Source organism: Dendrobates tinctorius, unplaced genomic scaffold (genome assembly GCF_039654945.1).
Source record: "Dendrobates tinctorius isolate UK_male_01 unplaced genomic scaffold, ASM3965494v1 ptg000032l, whole genome shotgun sequence".
NCBI classification, from domain to species: domain Eukaryota; kingdom Metazoa; phylum Chordata; class Amphibia; order Anura; family Dendrobatidae; genus Dendrobates; species Dendrobates tinctorius.
Window position 1 is genome coordinate 37,259,804 of NW_027361700.1, and position 16,309 is coordinate 37,276,112.

Genomic DNA, 16,309 nt, shown 5'->3' on the forward strand with positions numbered 1-16,309 from the left:
AAAATGTGAACCTAAACCTTACTACGGTGGTGAAAAAGATGCCGTGCTACTACCATGGAGTGATAAAATGGAGCCACACAAAGAGTACAAAAAATAAAAGGGACAATTCAGGATTTTTTTTTTATTTTTTTTTTTTAAATGGCCACAAAGCAAAGAATGTGATAAATTGTCAGTATAGTTTATACCCCTGGTAAGTCCCCCATCTCTCTGGTGGTCCCGCTGTTGTATGGAAGCTTTCCTGCAGTGACGACAAACCAACCACGTGTCCTCTTCAGCCAATCAATGGCCCCGGCAGTGATGGTAGCGCAGTCGGCGTGCGACTATTGAGTACAGTAATTGGTTGTTTTTACACTGGCCATTTATTAGGAAAGCTTGTTCCTGATAATCAGCCTGTCTAAATAGGCTGCCAATCACCCGAAGCACAAGCAAAATGCTTGTCGGCTGAAATTATTTTTAAGCTTGTTTTATTCTTGGCAGCATATCATCCTGTGTAAACAGGTAATGTGATGTCGAGAGCAATGGCATGCTATGCGCCCAGAATGATTATTTTAATGTTTTTGTGCAGGCAGGAGTGCAGTCGGCTCATGTATTAATGATTGGCTTTTACGTAGCCATTCAGTGCCTATTTAAAGGGCACAGGTTGGCTAGTCTAAATGCAGCCTTAACGTGGGAAGTCTTAACGTGATCACTGCAGCAAAACTAAAAGATTAGCCGGACGTCGGAGCAGATGGGGATTTACCAGGTGAGTACAAGGTATTTTATTACAACCTCGGCTTTTTGGTCTTGGGTTTAAAAATTCTAGACAAACCCTAAAAATCAGATCATTAATAGTGCATGTTATCTCAATGTACAGGAAGTGCATTTAATACTGGGCACATAAGATCAAAAAATGACTAGGTGCTTCAACAAGTGGAAATACAAAGGATTAGCCCGGTGGCCGCCTCCAGGTGCCATTACTCACCGTCTTTGTGGCCATATTACAGCAACCCTGTTTGAAGGAAAGAAGTTTTACATATGCGGCCGTTGGAAGACATAAACAAACGTCTTTGCTGCAGGTCAGTGTGACACGTACACACGATCACATGTGACCCCGATGCTAGAAACAACTTGCTCACAACACCCATCAATAGAAACCAGTTGTAGATAACCTAAGGACAGCTCTGACCCAGCAAGAGACACATAGGATGGAGCCCAGAAAGAGCCGGAGCAGGGAGGGGGGGGGATTTGGGGGTAGAGAGCCGGGGCGGGGGGGAACCGGAGCAGGGCGGGGAGAGCCGTAGCGGGCCGGGGGGGGGGGGGGGGGGGGGGCTAGAGACCACACTGGACTCATCTCATTTTTTCCTATGCTCTTCAACTTTTTTTCTAAAACGCTGCAGCGTTTCAGAATAAAACAATTTATGCTACACTGTCTGTGGTTTGGGCAGCATTAACTGACTGACAGGATTCCCTTAAAAATTGCTAGCATATTAGACCTGTGAAGATTAAACTATTAGCACCCTCTATGATCGACTGTGTGAAAGGCGCATGTACAGCAGCTGCAGTCTGGTTCATACTTGCCTAAATATTTCTCTTTTTTTAACTGTAGTTTCAGTGGAAGAACGCTGCAATATATTATCCAGTTCAAGACTGAGCCATTTTTCTTCATTTATGGCCAAGCACATTTTGGGAGGTTTTTTTGTACATGTGATGTAAAGATAATCTGTTGGCAGGTTTTTGCCATGTAATGTGAGAACAGCATATAGGTTGAGCTCAATGGACTTAGGTCTACATTTAGCCTGAAAAACGACAAAAAACTATGATGCAGGAGCTGACAGTCTGATTCCACAGACTAGGCTGTGTATTGCTTTTTCAGTAAAATCTGTTTTATCAGCACATCACTACTACAGGACTAGATGGCTCGTGCCTCCTAGTCAACTGCTCTGTGTAACCACGCCCCCACCACCGATTAGCAGATTTCTGTCAATATACATTGTCAACAGAAAGCTGCCAATCAGTGTGGGGGGGGGGTATACAGAGCTCGGCATTTAGAGCGCTACTAGCAGACCACCAAGTGGCACATTACTGGAATGAGGGTTTCTGTCCCTATATCACACTGCTCTCAGATTACTTATCAAAAATCTGGTGACAGATTCCCTTTAAAGAGCTGTAAACATTTATCTCTTTTGAATCAAACAATTTTTCCATTTTTTTGTGATAAATGGGGCATCATTTCATCAATGGGGCATAATTGTTATGTTGCTTTCATACTTTCCTATTTTTTTTGCCAATATTATGGGGAAAAAAAAGGAAATATTTGTGTTTTTCACTATATTTTTTAAACCACTGTAATAAATTTTAAAATTTGTTTCCCTTTCCATAACAAATATAAACTTTAGGGTGTTTTTACACTTAACGTATTTTTGTGGGCCGATTTTGTGGCGCCAATAGCTTCCTATGGGGCCACAAAATCGGGCCGCAAAAATTCAGTGGTGCGCCATGTGGCCGTATATACGGCCATGAAAAAATATCGAGCTTGCTCGATAGTTTTCACAGCTCACGGACACGGCCCTCATTTAAATCAATGGGGCCGCAAAAACAAACAGAAGTTTGCGGCGTGCCGTCACTTCCGGTTTTGCGGAACGCCGTTTTTTTTCTCCAATACTATTTCCATAGTATTGGGGGGGAAAAAAAAGAGGCGATCCACAAACATTTTTTGCGGTCCGTTATTGTAGTACAACACAAAAAATGCGGCGATACGGCACACAAAAACGGGCCACAATAACGGACTGCAAATAATGCGATAAGTGTAAAACCAGCTTTATACATTGGACACTTATTTCAGCAGGGACAAGACAAGTAACAACTATTTGAATTGGCAGTCGCTTAATTTTATTATTGATTTTTTTAACTGCTTTTTATTTTGCATTTATTTTTCACTATTTCACATATTGTGCCCCCTTATAAAGGACTTTGATACAATTTCAACATTTAAATCTTTTTTTTTTTTTTTTTAAATGCGATTTCACCTGTAACTGGGACAAGGATATTAGCCCCAGTTATAGGAGAAATTCAGCCTTCACGCTGCATTTAAGGGCTGGCTGGGTCTCCTGCAACTCAGCAGTTTCTTCTTCCTCGCTACCCCCAGCAATCATATGACCTATGGGTCAAGAGAAGAAAGTCGCTATCGCTTCCTAATACTGAATACGCGACGCTTGATTAGCACTGTGTATTAAAGCAAATGGAAAGGCATAGACAGTAATAAACCATTTCTGCCTTCTCTAAGGGGAGGTGGCTGTGTCTGACAGAAGCCACCCAATGCCTGTTGCTGCACAATCACATGCAGCTGCTCTACTATGCAGGGACTTTTTAGGACTTTGTTGTATAGTAGATCCAGACAGAATGGACATTTTTCATCTTTGCGTCGTTTGGAAGTAGATAATCTACTTACTGCTAATTAAAAAAAAAAAAAAAATTGTACAGTAGCCTACAACCACGGTAAAGGCTGAAGAGGATGTGGCGCTTCACAAAACAGTTGATGTAACAGGGTGCTAATAATAGTTGAACCCCCACCAATCTAATATTGATGAATTATTGTAAAGGCAAACCATCAATTTTTAAAGGCTAAATAACCCCTTTAACTCCAAACAGTAAAGTAATTCTCTCACACTAGTCATGAGTAGCATCCTGTATTATACTCCAGAGCTGTATTCACACTTCTGCGGTCACTGGAAACAGTTAAAAAGCTGTTCCTTACAATACATATGGTCTGATCTCATGTGACTGAACACTGCTTGGTGTAAAGTTTATGATTTCCCCACGCTCCATGCAGACACTTGACCAGAATTAAAGACTGAAAGATTTGGCACTGAATTCTGCAGAACTGTGACTACAGCTCTGGAGTAAAAGTGCACATTGATTTTACATGTTAACTACTGGACATCCACAGTAAAGCAGATCTGTCAACAGGTTTCACAATATAAACTCAATACATTAGTAAATAAATCTGTTAAGACTACATGTGCTCACTTTTAAAAAACAAAAGGATTATTCAGCCATTATGACATGGATTTTTTTTTTCTACAATATTTTTTAGCCTGATATAAAGATTAACTGGACAGTATTGTAAGGTCTACAGCCTGAGGCTGCTTCATGCGGCCCACAGGCATTGTAGACCCCTTTGCAAGCTCTCTGCACAGCAATGCCAATGGCAGTCGCCGTCAGCAGCTGACATCGGCGCGCTGGCGCAGGGAGGTAACATCATACGCTGGCACACAGATGTTAGCTGCTGGCCTCCAACTGGCTGGCGACTTGGCATTGGAGTGCTGAGAGTTTGTCTCTGCGCACCAACACATTTCAATGGAATGTGCCTCCAAGGATGCACATTCAACTGAAATAAAAAACTGCCGATGGCAGTCCCTAGACCGGGCCGCAATAGTCAAGGGGTCTACAGTGACTGGAGGCCATGTGCAGAAAAGAGGACATTGAGAGAACAGAGGACAGGTGAAAAGAAACTTTTTTTGTTTTTTCATTTCATTAGCCAAGCATTTTTTGGGAACTGGAATAATGGTTCAGATTACCAAATGACCAATTCAGCTGCCCACATTGGAGACTGTGGCAAGTTACAATGGTGTACAAGTCTGTGATATGGCCCAAGTGTCAGTCATGTCATCAGGTGATGATGTTAGGTGCAGACATACCTGAATGTTCTTCTCACAGTCCGTTTGGAGATGAAGGGACAACTCACTCTCCAAAACAAATTTTTTGCCACACTTATCACAAATCTGCATCCTCCGATGCGTAACATTCATGTGCTTTTCCAGATACCATCGTGTGTTGAATACACGTGGACATTTGTCACAAGAAAGGGTCTCCTTTTCCTCACCCTTTCCCTTCTCAGTGGGAGACTTAGGTTCTTTGGGAGATTTCTTTTTCCGTTTGGGGGCTTCACCACTTGTAACTTGTTCATTATTGAGATTGTTGGTCAGCATGGTGCCATCTCCAGCCACCATGTGGGAGATCTCAGTTTTTTGGTCCTGGTTTACATGTTGCATATTGGTCTGATCTCCAGTAGGGTGAGGTTCGTTTTCATCATCCTCATTGCTGTCCTGGTCGTCGTCTACAGAGTCACCTCCATCCTCGTCACTACTGGTCTTCATGTGTGAAGGGTCTTTTCCCACCCCCTTTTCTCCTTTGGAGACATTTAAGGTTTGGTTATTAAGGTTCACCTCCACAATTATCTGCTCTCTTTTGTAATTCACATCATCCTCATCTTCTTCCTCATCATCGTCATCATCGTCGTCGTCGTCATCATCATCCTCCTCAGATTCTCCAGAGTTTTGTCTTTCTCCTTTGACAGGTCGAACCTCGTTGACTGGTTTACTGTCCCGAAAAAAAGGTTGCTGCTCAGATTCAAGATGTGGGTTACCTACTTTAGTGTCCATCATGACAGGATACGGTCCGCTGGTTTCTCGTTTGAATTGCTTATTTGACAGATCAAGTTCTTGAGTTGTAGTATGGTAAAATGGAGGAGGAACAGTAACTCGCAAAGGGTCATCAAGTCCCAACCCAGAAACATCAGGAGGGCGACCGTCTAGCAATTTTTGGCAGGAGTTGGCAGCTTGACCCATTGGGTCAGGCTGTAAGTTTGAAGGACGTAACATGTCTGAGTAATCAATTATTGTAAAGTTCATGAAAAGATGTTCATAAGACACTGAGGAGATATTTAATGTTTCAGGAATATAGGGCCACACTACATCATGGGATCTATCGAAAGGTTGGCCTGCAAAGAAAAAAAGAAAAAGCAATGGTTTAATATTTTTATTTAGTAAAAGGCTACTCACTCACTACTTCCATCTCAGAACCATTCAAGGCAATTACACACTCTTCCTTCCCTTGGACAAGTCATATTTTAATGTACAGTAAGTCATTTTTTCAACACACAAGACATGCATGACATGCATGGACCCACTGGGAATCTCTTGGACTACATGAGGCTGTCAAGCTCAAGTCACGAATTTGAGTCCCGCGGCCACTCCGCGCATTGGAGTCTGTACTTGGACCGGGATACAGCAATGTGTGAAAGCAGCATTACAGAAACACCATAATTCAACCACTCTTTGCTTTTTTTTTTTTTAAGCTCCACCTCTAGTGAGCGAAGCCTGGATATAATAATTCCAATTTAAGCTATGAAAGATTTAGGCCTGATGAGGCTGGTGTACTCACTTTGAAAATTCATGTCAGAGTGGCTGTCTAATCCTGAACTAAAAAAAAAGTATTTTCTGAGCATTCTAAACATGAAGACTGTGCAGCACTCAAAAAGTACCTCAGTCTCTACAAGTAGCTGAGTGGTCGACGTGTTAAGAATTAAACTTTTAATCAATCCAGTATTGAAAGCCTCTCCAGAAGAGTAACAGGGTATCCAGGACTTTTTGAGGGTTTTTTACTACGGGGATAAGAATTTATTGGCATGTTGTTGCCAACAACCTGCCTTGTTCTACCCTGTGATGAGCTATTACAGCTCACAGCACTCATGGACCTCCGCTCCTGCTGGCGATTCTTCAGATTCCTTTGACCGCATGTCAACAGAGCAGTTTCTTCATTGCCACTGAGCTCTGTCAATGGGGCGTCACAGTTAATGTTATGCTAATTGAAAAGCTGATTGCCCACTACCTAACTATGGAGAGTACGGTAGTCTGTCAATCAGCATGTCAGCAGCGACACCCGTTAACAGAGCATAGCAGAACTGCTATGTTGGTGTGAGGTCAAAGGAAACTGGAGAATTTCCGACTGAGTCAGGGAAGATCATCATCGGGCAGAACAGCAAGGTAGTTAGCAACTATTTGCCAGTAAGTTCTTAGCCCCACATGAAAAAATAAAGTCCCAGAACACCCCTTTAAAGTAGCCGTCTCATGTTTGTCTCCCAGTCGCATAGTGTGCAGTTCGGGCCGGCTGTCTTCAGAAGCACACTGCCCCCTGGAAACCGGGAAGGCAAACGAGCAGTGTGCTCCTAAAGACTGACAGCCAGCCCGAACTACTTGCCCTTCCAAGACAAATATGGGTTCTGTACAATATATCTATTAAACATATATACATACGCACAGTATTATCTGATGAGCAAAGTCACCGACACTGGCAGACAGTAAGTCTCTGCAGTATTTCTCTTTTGTGTCCTCTATAATCTGGAAGTTAACACATCAGACTATCTAGCTCCTATATATCAATGCCATACAGCGACACTCCCACCATAACGCTGCTAGGTGGGATGGGAGAAGAAATGGAGAATTAGAAACAGTCAAGGTTGGTTCACTATTTAACTTTCATGGAAATTGATAAAGAAAACCACAGGTACAAGCTGTAACTCACCATCCGCTCTGCGCCTGGATGCGGGGGCCGCCTCACCTTAATTAATTACATTATATCCAGTGGGTAAGCCATAAATGTCATTATTGGAGGGCTGTTTAATAATGGACATCTATCACCCATCCACGGGATACATTAGGAAATGTCTGACCTCTGGGAGCCCTTTCATCATTCGTCAACATTTCTGCCATTTAGTGTGGAATCACACATACATCAACCATACGGAGGATAAGGGATACAGATCCATCATGGAAAAACTGCAATGGTCAATGTATGCGCTTGATAAGTGCGATCACCTTGTAGACATATCTATACACATTGCCAGTCTCTGCGCTCTGAAGACCCTCAGCATACGCATGTGGTGTCTCTGTAGCTTATGACGGGATCTTTCATCACTCGGTGTATTTACTGATATATGCTGCTGTGCAATTGAACTAGCAGTCGTCGATGAGGAGAGGATGAGGGGGAGCAGTCTGGGAAAAATCCAATTATTAAGAGAAATATAAATCACAAAAGAAGCAGCCATTCTTCACAGAAACTCAATATCAGACATGGAAACAAGTCACATGGGAGAGAGCCGCCAATAGTAGGCAGGGATGGGGGTCCCTCCGCCTGGCAAGATTCAGATTAATAATCGCAGCTGTATGAACAAGGCCAGCTTACTTGGTGGATGCAGTCCCGCCTGCACTGCTAATAATGGGGACTCCACTGAAGAGACCACTGTATGGCATGTGTGGAAGGGCAAACCAGCAATTCAAGCAGAAATCATTAGGAAAAGCAGAGAAACAATTGGTGTCACAAGTTAGGAGCGTTACGTTTTACATGCACACGTAAATAGCGGAAACGCCAGTAAACGTCCCACTGTAATCAATCATTTACGTTCTATAAATGGAGTGGATGGCTCGACTGTTCATTTGGAAAATTTCCTCACTGTAAATTGATAGAAGCGATGGGTTTGGGATCCACAACATGTCCCTTCATGCTGCAGATGTCGGTGTGCATTTCGCCCTTGGCAATGCAGTGTGAAGGGTGCACCTTCCCCAGTATGCTGCGAATCCTACACCTGCAGCTCTGCTCAGTTTACGCAGCACATGCAGGAGATTTCTTAAACTCTTGGATACTAAGCTGGCACTGTAAGATAGACGATTTTCTGCAAACAAATGCGCAACATAAGAACTTGGCCTTAAGGGGTTGTTCAAGTAGTGGACAGCAGCAGCTCTCACTTGGTCCGGATGTATGCAATTTGTCAGAAGGCGAGGCGAGTGAAGAGCTGATTGGCCACAGTGATCCCGTGACATAGTAATGTCACATGATCCCTGGGAGAATCAGTGCCAACACCGCTGCAACGGCGCTGTCACCAGAGAGTATAGGTTTTATTATTTTAAAAGTGAGAAACACAGGGTTTGAGAAGGGGTTGTCCGAGTAGTCGACAATCCCTTTTAAGGGAATGTGACAACAGAAAATGACATTGTGCTTAAAGGGAACCAGTCAGTTGATTCATGCTGCCCAAACCACTGGCAGCATGAATTATAGCAAGGTATGTATTAATCCGAAACACTCCAGACATTTAAGAGGAACACAGTTTAAAGATCCAGCTGGGTACCAGAGGTAGAGATGAGACTAGTCCAGCACAGACCTCAGCTGGCTGCATGGAGCGGTTACTGCGGCTGTAATCACTCTTTGACACCTTGATAGACAGCCAACTCCACATCGTGTGTACAGAGCAGACTAATAGTCAAACATCCGGGAAATGATTGCCGGCGCACTCACCGCATAGTGAGCAGTGACTATTGGCAGTTAAATAGCATTTCAGGATGTAACAGGTTCCCCTTTAAAATAAAGTTTTTGTGAGATATTTTATAAATTTTTGGCAATGTATTTTTTTCATATCATATTTTCTTTAGGAAAAAAAAAGTAATCGTACAATTTTCACAATAGCCATTGGGGCTATTTTAAGCCATTTAGGGCTCACTGTTATCAGAGGCAGGATTACAAAGACAGGCAACACCCCTATACACAGTGGATACCTCCAATCACAATAAGTGATTTCACAGTTCCCACTGCTTGTCCTCCCTTCATGATGACCTTTGCACACGCTCATTAGAGGCCTCAATAGAAAAAGCAGGAGCCCCAATTGGTCAGTGTTTATAGTGCAAAATTTCACATTGGTATTTGAAATTGAAGAGATTGCGAATTGAAAAAAAAAAAAAAAAAACACATTGCAGATAATTGACCCCCCCCAGATATCCTGCATTCAAAGCAAAGCTTTTAGGGAGTAATACCTTACTAATATGGTGGGGCCAATGGTACATGCAAACAATTCAGATTCTGTATGAAAAACTGCTGCAGAAGCATCTAGAAATTACTGCTGATGCCAACTTTTTAATTTGCTTTCACTTGATTTTCTTTTGTCTTACTTTTCTTTAATGCCCTTATACCTGGATAAAGGAAGATAAAAATAAGGAGGTTACCGCAGACCTTTTCGGGGTGGGTCTTACCTGCCTGCACAGCATGTTGCCTATCTAGGCCAGGCAGAGAGTAGCTGCTTAGCACCTACACAGCAAGCTTGCAAAGTGTCATTCATCTATTACAACCATCTACACATTACTGTCCAAAGCATTGCATGTGGCTGGGGCACAGAGTTGGGAACTTCCTGAACCTCTGAAAGAACTGAATATATACATCTGAAGGGTACAAATAACTAAACACAGGCATAGATCTCACACAGACAATTGATTCGAACATCCATGCAAATGCGCTTTTATCTCTGTCAGGAACAAGAAGTCAGAAACACATGAAATGTATCTGTAATGCTTCAGGTCAGCAAGAATAATTGTGTCATCTATTGGAAATATATCCAGTGATGACCAACCATTACACATCCGCATGTCAGCAGACAGCAAAACCACATCACATAGGTCCACGCTGGCGTCAGATGCAGGATGATTTAAGCAAAGCCAAAAGGACGCCATGGTGACCTGATGCATATCAAGGCGATTCTCGCGCAACTACAGAGGAGACTGCCTGCCGTGATGAAATGGACATGGTATTTGCAGCAGTCAGTATTCGGCCTCCGGCCCTGGATGTCAGTACAAAAATGCTGAAAAGAAGCTGATTTCCCTATGGCTTTCCTGCACTATCATAAATATGATCACTTAGGAACTTAGGATATGCTACAGTAGCTGCAAAAATGTATACAATTTCTAAAATCTCACGCAATTGTGCTTCTTGTCCTGCAGTTATTCACCTGTGCTGTATTTGGGGGGGGATGTTTTTTCTAAACACAGCATGTCAATTCTTTTACATTTATGCGAACTGAGAATTCACATTTTTTAATTGTATTCCCTGTTTTTTAGGACATGTTCTCACATAGCATAAAAGATGAAATTTAAGGGATTTTTTGTGCAGAAAATTTGTTAAGTTTCACAGATCATGAAAGGCTATTGTAATGTCATCAATAAACTCATGCCTATTGTGCATTTTAACCCCTTTTCACTTTATGTGGTAATAACTCTGGAGCGCTTCAACATACCCCAGTGATTTTGAGATTGTTTTTTGTGGCACATTATAATTTATGATAATGGTAAATTTAGGTTGATTTGTTTTGTGTTTATTTATAAAAAAAAATATCAGAAATTTGACAAAAATGTAAAAAAAAAAAAAATTAGCAATTTTCAAACTATCCCTTTAATCCAGATAGTCATACCACAGAAAAACATTAATAAATAACATTTCCCACATGTCTGCTTTATATCAGCACCATTTTAAAAACACTAGTTTATTTTGTTAGCCTTTTAGGAGGTTTAAAAATGTAGCAGTCATTTTTCATTATTCCAAGGAAATTTGCAAAATGTATTTTTTTTGGAGGGCCCTATCCAGGTTTGAAGTGACTTTGGGGGTCCTATATACTGGAAAACCCCCAACGTGATACCATTTTAAAAACAGCACCCCCTGACATATTGAAAACTTCTATCAGGTAGTTTATTAACCCTTCAGGTGATTTACAGGAATTAATGCAAAGTGACATGACAGGAATGAAAAAATGTTTGTTTACCACCTAAATGTCGCTGACTTCTGAACTGACCGCTATATCCAGGAGACTCTAAGGCTGCTATTTGGCCATGAACTGCTATGGCAAACATCAGGACCACACAATCAGGATCTTGGTGTGTCAATTAGATTAAAAGCGGAAGCCCCCACAATCTATTAGCCATTTATTTGATATAGTCACTTTTGACAGCAGCATCTAAAGGGCCTGTCACACTAAGCGATATCTCTAGCAATATTACTATAACGTCACTGGTTTTTGTGACGTTATAGCGATATTGCTAGCGATATCGGTATGTCTGATACTTACCTCCGACCGCTCCCCCGCTGGTTATCGCTGATCGCGCGAGAACGTCCTGGACCGTTTCTCGTCGTCAGCTTCCTGCTGTGACGACGAGCGACGCATGGACGCGGGCGGGAGGACGTCAGGATCGCCGCGTCTGACAGGTAAGTAGCAACCCCCGTCCCTAGCGATGTCGCTGGTGAGATCTGCCTGTGTGGCAGCTCACTAGCGACCACTTAGCGATGTACCAGCGATCTTGACCGCGTCATATCGTTGATCGGGATCGCTGGCACATCGCTAAGTGCAACAGTACCTTTATGGGTTAAACAGATATGGCCGGTGCCAACACGATACAAGTTGTTTCTGATACAAGTTGATAGCAAGTTGTCAACTAGAGTGTACAGGGACAGCTGCTGGATGGTCACCTGTATGTGGATGCTATTTTCAGATCTCAGGTCAGTAAAAAGACGTATTGGCGGTCATTAAGTGGTTAAGACGGTGGTCAACTGTGTTTTGTACAGTTTTTTCATCTGTAGACATCCATGGTGAGCCTGAAAAAAATGCATAAAAAAACAGAACCGCATAACTGGTGGTTTCACATTAGCGTTTCATGTGCCGCCAAACGCATACTGCGCACGGCCTGCGTCCCCAGTGATAAAGATAGGGGACGCAGGACGCATGCAGTGTCATGCGCCCATAGGCGGACCTACCGGAGGAGGCGCGGAAAGGCTTAGCGGCGGCCGTGCGCAGGCCGTCGCTGCGCCCTGAAACAGTAATGTGAAACCAGCCATAGTGCAGAATTCCAGCATTTTTGCATGGCAAAAAAAAATGTAAACACTGTATCAAGTCTGCACCAAAAACACAAGAAAATGGCAACAAACATAAAAAAAAGCAGCCACACACAGTGATCAAAGCATTTTTCGTGTTTTCAGGCTCCCCAGAGAAGTCTACAGGGGGGGGTCTCAGTTATTGGCTGAATGGGCAATTTTTATCCCAGTCACAAAACGGAATTACAGGTTGGATGCCCGACCGCCGCTCCCTTTAGTTTCTATGGAGCAGTTGTAAAAAGCCCACTGCAGTGCTTGGCAGTCCCATAGAGAATGAATGAAGTGGAGGGCGATCATGTGCTGAACGGTGAGGGACTGAGCAGTCGGACCTCCACATTATCAGGTACGGTAATCATCTATCCTGCAGTTAGGTGATAACTTATTTTCACCAGATAACCCATTTGAACACAGTAAATCTTCCACACAAAAAATGCAGCCTTTACAGCCTCGGCCTTATATAAAGAAATGTTACATTAAATAACACGAGTACGGTGTATTAGGGAATATCATCAGTGGCGTTTTTACCCCTGCACTTCTGTGGGTGGGTAAGAAGAATTGTCTCTTCCCTGTAATTACCCTTAATGAAAACAGGAACAAATCCAGAACAAAATTTTGGCCATCACCTTTAGTTCACAAATGGACAAAACACTCCAAAAGCCAATCCGTTCAGTGACCCAGTAATACGCCCTCATACACACCAGGCGTATCAGATTTCTCGGTTAGTGAAAATCTACTTCGCATATATCATCCACATCGAATACTAAAAGGATTGTAAGATCAGGCAGAAGGTTGTGCTGCCGGTCTCATCCATAGCCTGTGTTTGATAATACAGTTTATGCTTCATCACCTGAGATGCGATACCAGACACTACCAGGAACAAAACTGGCGCTGTTTCTTCTTAAAAGAATAAAGCTAAAACTTTCACACCCCCACGATAAACAAGCATGTGGAGCATCCTCTAATATGTGGTCCACCCCTCCTGGAGATTCAGCCCCTTGCAGTAGTAGGTTTCATTTCCAGAGGTTTTGATCTTCTTAGTATGAAGAAATGTATTGTCTTTTTTTTTTTTCTCTCCAGCATCTTGTGTAATAAGACCCAGAAGACAATGCAGAACTACCTGATGGAGGAGAGGGAGGTGGCGATGTATCTCTGGGGCTGGAGGTAAACATGAGTGCTCCTGGTAGACTGGTGACTACAAGCTGGTGCAGCAAAACAGCAATATACTGTAAGTGGCCGACTGCTGCACTCAACCCGATAACGCCGAGCAGCATGGGTCGTGCAACACACAACTGACAGTCGGAAAATTATCTGCTCATTACAGTAGCAGCATGGTGGATTTGATGAAATTTCAGACACAACCTTCAGTGTGAACAGATGACCCAAGCCATCTTTTTATGCTGCAAAGTAAAGGGGGAAAGCAATTTCACAATGAAATCCACTGTAAATTTTCTACTGTAGACACCACCAGGGTGAACAAGCTCTAAAGATTATCTCATCCCCTGTCATGTGCTGGAGTACCATCTATTGCTCACTGTCATCAGCCATTTCAGGATAGGAAAAAGGAGATTATTAAATCAAAATGGTGGCTGTCGGCTGGGCAGATAGCTGCCCATCAAACTATCTCAGCTGTATTTTCCATAAACCGGAGGGCTCGCTCAGCCAATCACTCGTGTCCTCTATGGAAGAGCTGCTCCCAGACATCACTTCGGTGGCTGATCTCAGGCAGGACAAAAGGATCGTCAGTCTGAATTCAGACATGCCGGATCCTTAGGTCCCCGACAATTATCAGTCAGAGGCACCACTACATGTTAGGCCTCATTCAGATGTCCGTGTTTGAACATGTTCATGAAAAAATGGTACGTGTGTCTTCAGTGTATCGGATCCAAGCGTTGTCAGTGTTTGGTCAGTGTGTGGTAAACATCAGGGATTCTCACATATGGATATGGTAAGTAACTGATAAAGGTTCCCCTATCCTTTTCACGGACCCATAGACTTCTATTGGCACTCTTCATCCGCGATACTGGAAAAAAACACAAACATGTGCACAGTCCCATAGACTACAATAGCTTCATGTTCTATCCGTGAGAACATACATGCAAGACCGATGTCTGAATGAGCCATAGACTGTCGGCCGAATACATCTAATACATTCGGAATGTCGGCTAATGTGTATAGGGGGCTTAAAGGAGTTGGTCCAGGCTCGGGTTCAAGTCTGCAGTCACTTTATGAATCCTCACAGTGCACGCTTGTCAGGATTCTCCAAAGCCGGGAGCAGGCTGGTGTGACCACAAGTACGCAATCTGCATACAAAGGGTCATGTGCTAACTAGCAGTACAGTCAGATCTGTCACTCCAAAGCAGTGGGCAGAGAGGAGCCGCCTGTCTGACTAGTCTATAGCAGTGTCGGTCCACGGCAGCTTTTAAAGTATGTTTTTCGCTGAAAGTCCGCAACATTTCAGAGTCAAACATAACTGGCAGTCCCTGATACATGCTGCCCACGGCCTGAGCACAGCTGTCAGGTTCACTTTAAAGGGGATGTCCTGTACGGATATTGATGGCCTATTCTTAGGATACGTCATCAATATTAGATTAGCCGGAGGTGTGATACCGGGCACCCCCACTGATCAGCTGTACAGAGGCTGCAGTAGGGTACTGCCGTGTCACCACTATTCATATGAATAGAGCCAGACTTACAGTACCTGGCCACAGCCACTATACAGCTGATAGAACTGTATTGTGCTGGTCCGCAACTAACCACATTCGGCCGACACCAGGAACATCTGATTGCTGCAGGTACTGGGTGTCGCACCCACACCAATCTGATATTATGACCTATTCAAAGGATAGACCCTCCATATAAAAGTATTAGACAACCCCTTGGAGTCATTTCACCCTATGCACACTCGTTCCAGATAACTGTGTAATGAAATGCACCTTAAGAAAGTCAATATAAAATTGCTGCCCCATGATTGTCATCTTCCATACCATTAGTTACATTTCCATAAGTGACTGTGTGAAATTAGCTGCCTACACTAGAGCAGCACTAGGTGACATGTTCTTAAGACAAAACATCTAGTAGTTGTTTTTCGATTTTATATAATTCTCATAGCGCCTGAAGATAGCATATCCCTACATTGTCACACCTAATACCTGCATTATAAGCATGAGAATAAGTAGAGGAGGAACAAAATCAACCATGTGATGCCCAGCAGCCTCACAAATTGGTGCGAGCACTTAAGGGGATTTTACACATAGCGATATCGCTAAAGCATCACCGATTTGGTGACGCAGCAGAGATATCGCTATGTGTGATACTTACCTCCGACCGGCTCCCCCGCTGTCCATCGCTGATCGCACAGCTCCATTTCTCGTCGTCTGCTTCCTGCTGGCGCCGACGAGCGACGCGTGCGGGAGGACGTCAGGATCGCTGCGTGTGAAAGGTAAGTAACGACCTCTAGATCGCTGCTGCATCGCTGTGAGATCTTCAGGTGTGAAAGCACACTAGCGATCCTGACCGGGTCATATCGCTGGTCGGGATCGCTGGTGCATCGCTAAATGTAAAGGGGGCTTTACACTGCAGCCTCACCTGTTATTTCTGCACTGACTGCAATGCAAACATATGTAAATGGCAGTGGCTGAGCCCGCATTGTGCTGGGGGATTAACAGACAGTAAACAGGCCCTGAATACCTGCCCAGCACTACCTGGCTAGATGACATACTAAAGGTGCACTCTGGAAAAAACGTACACACTGTGTTATGTCTAGGGTAGGGTCTGAGGGGGGAGGAGAATGAGACAGGATTCCCTTTCCGGTGTA

The 16,309-nt window shown here is 43.4% G+C and overlaps 1 protein-coding gene across 4 annotated transcripts in view; it reads right to left on the reverse strand.

Annotated features, from left to right (window-relative positions):
- Positions 1–16,309, reverse strand: part of ZNF652 (zinc finger protein 652) — a 34,130-nt gene that overhangs the window by 11,596 nt on the left and 6,225 nt on the right. For 3 of the 4 annotated variants that reach the window (XM_073572743.1, XM_073572742.1, XM_073572741.1), the window contains exons 2-3: positions 4,677–5,758; positions 962–988 (exon numbers count right to left, since the gene is read on the reverse strand). In XM_073572743.1, the coding sequence (XP_073428844.1) occupies positions 962–988; positions 4,677–5,669 (1,020 nt within the window). In that variant the 5' untranslated portion in view covers positions 5,670–5,758. The remainder of the gene's footprint in view (positions 1–961; positions 989–4,676; positions 5,759–16,309) is intronic. The other variant, XM_073572744.1, reaches the window with a different exon arrangement.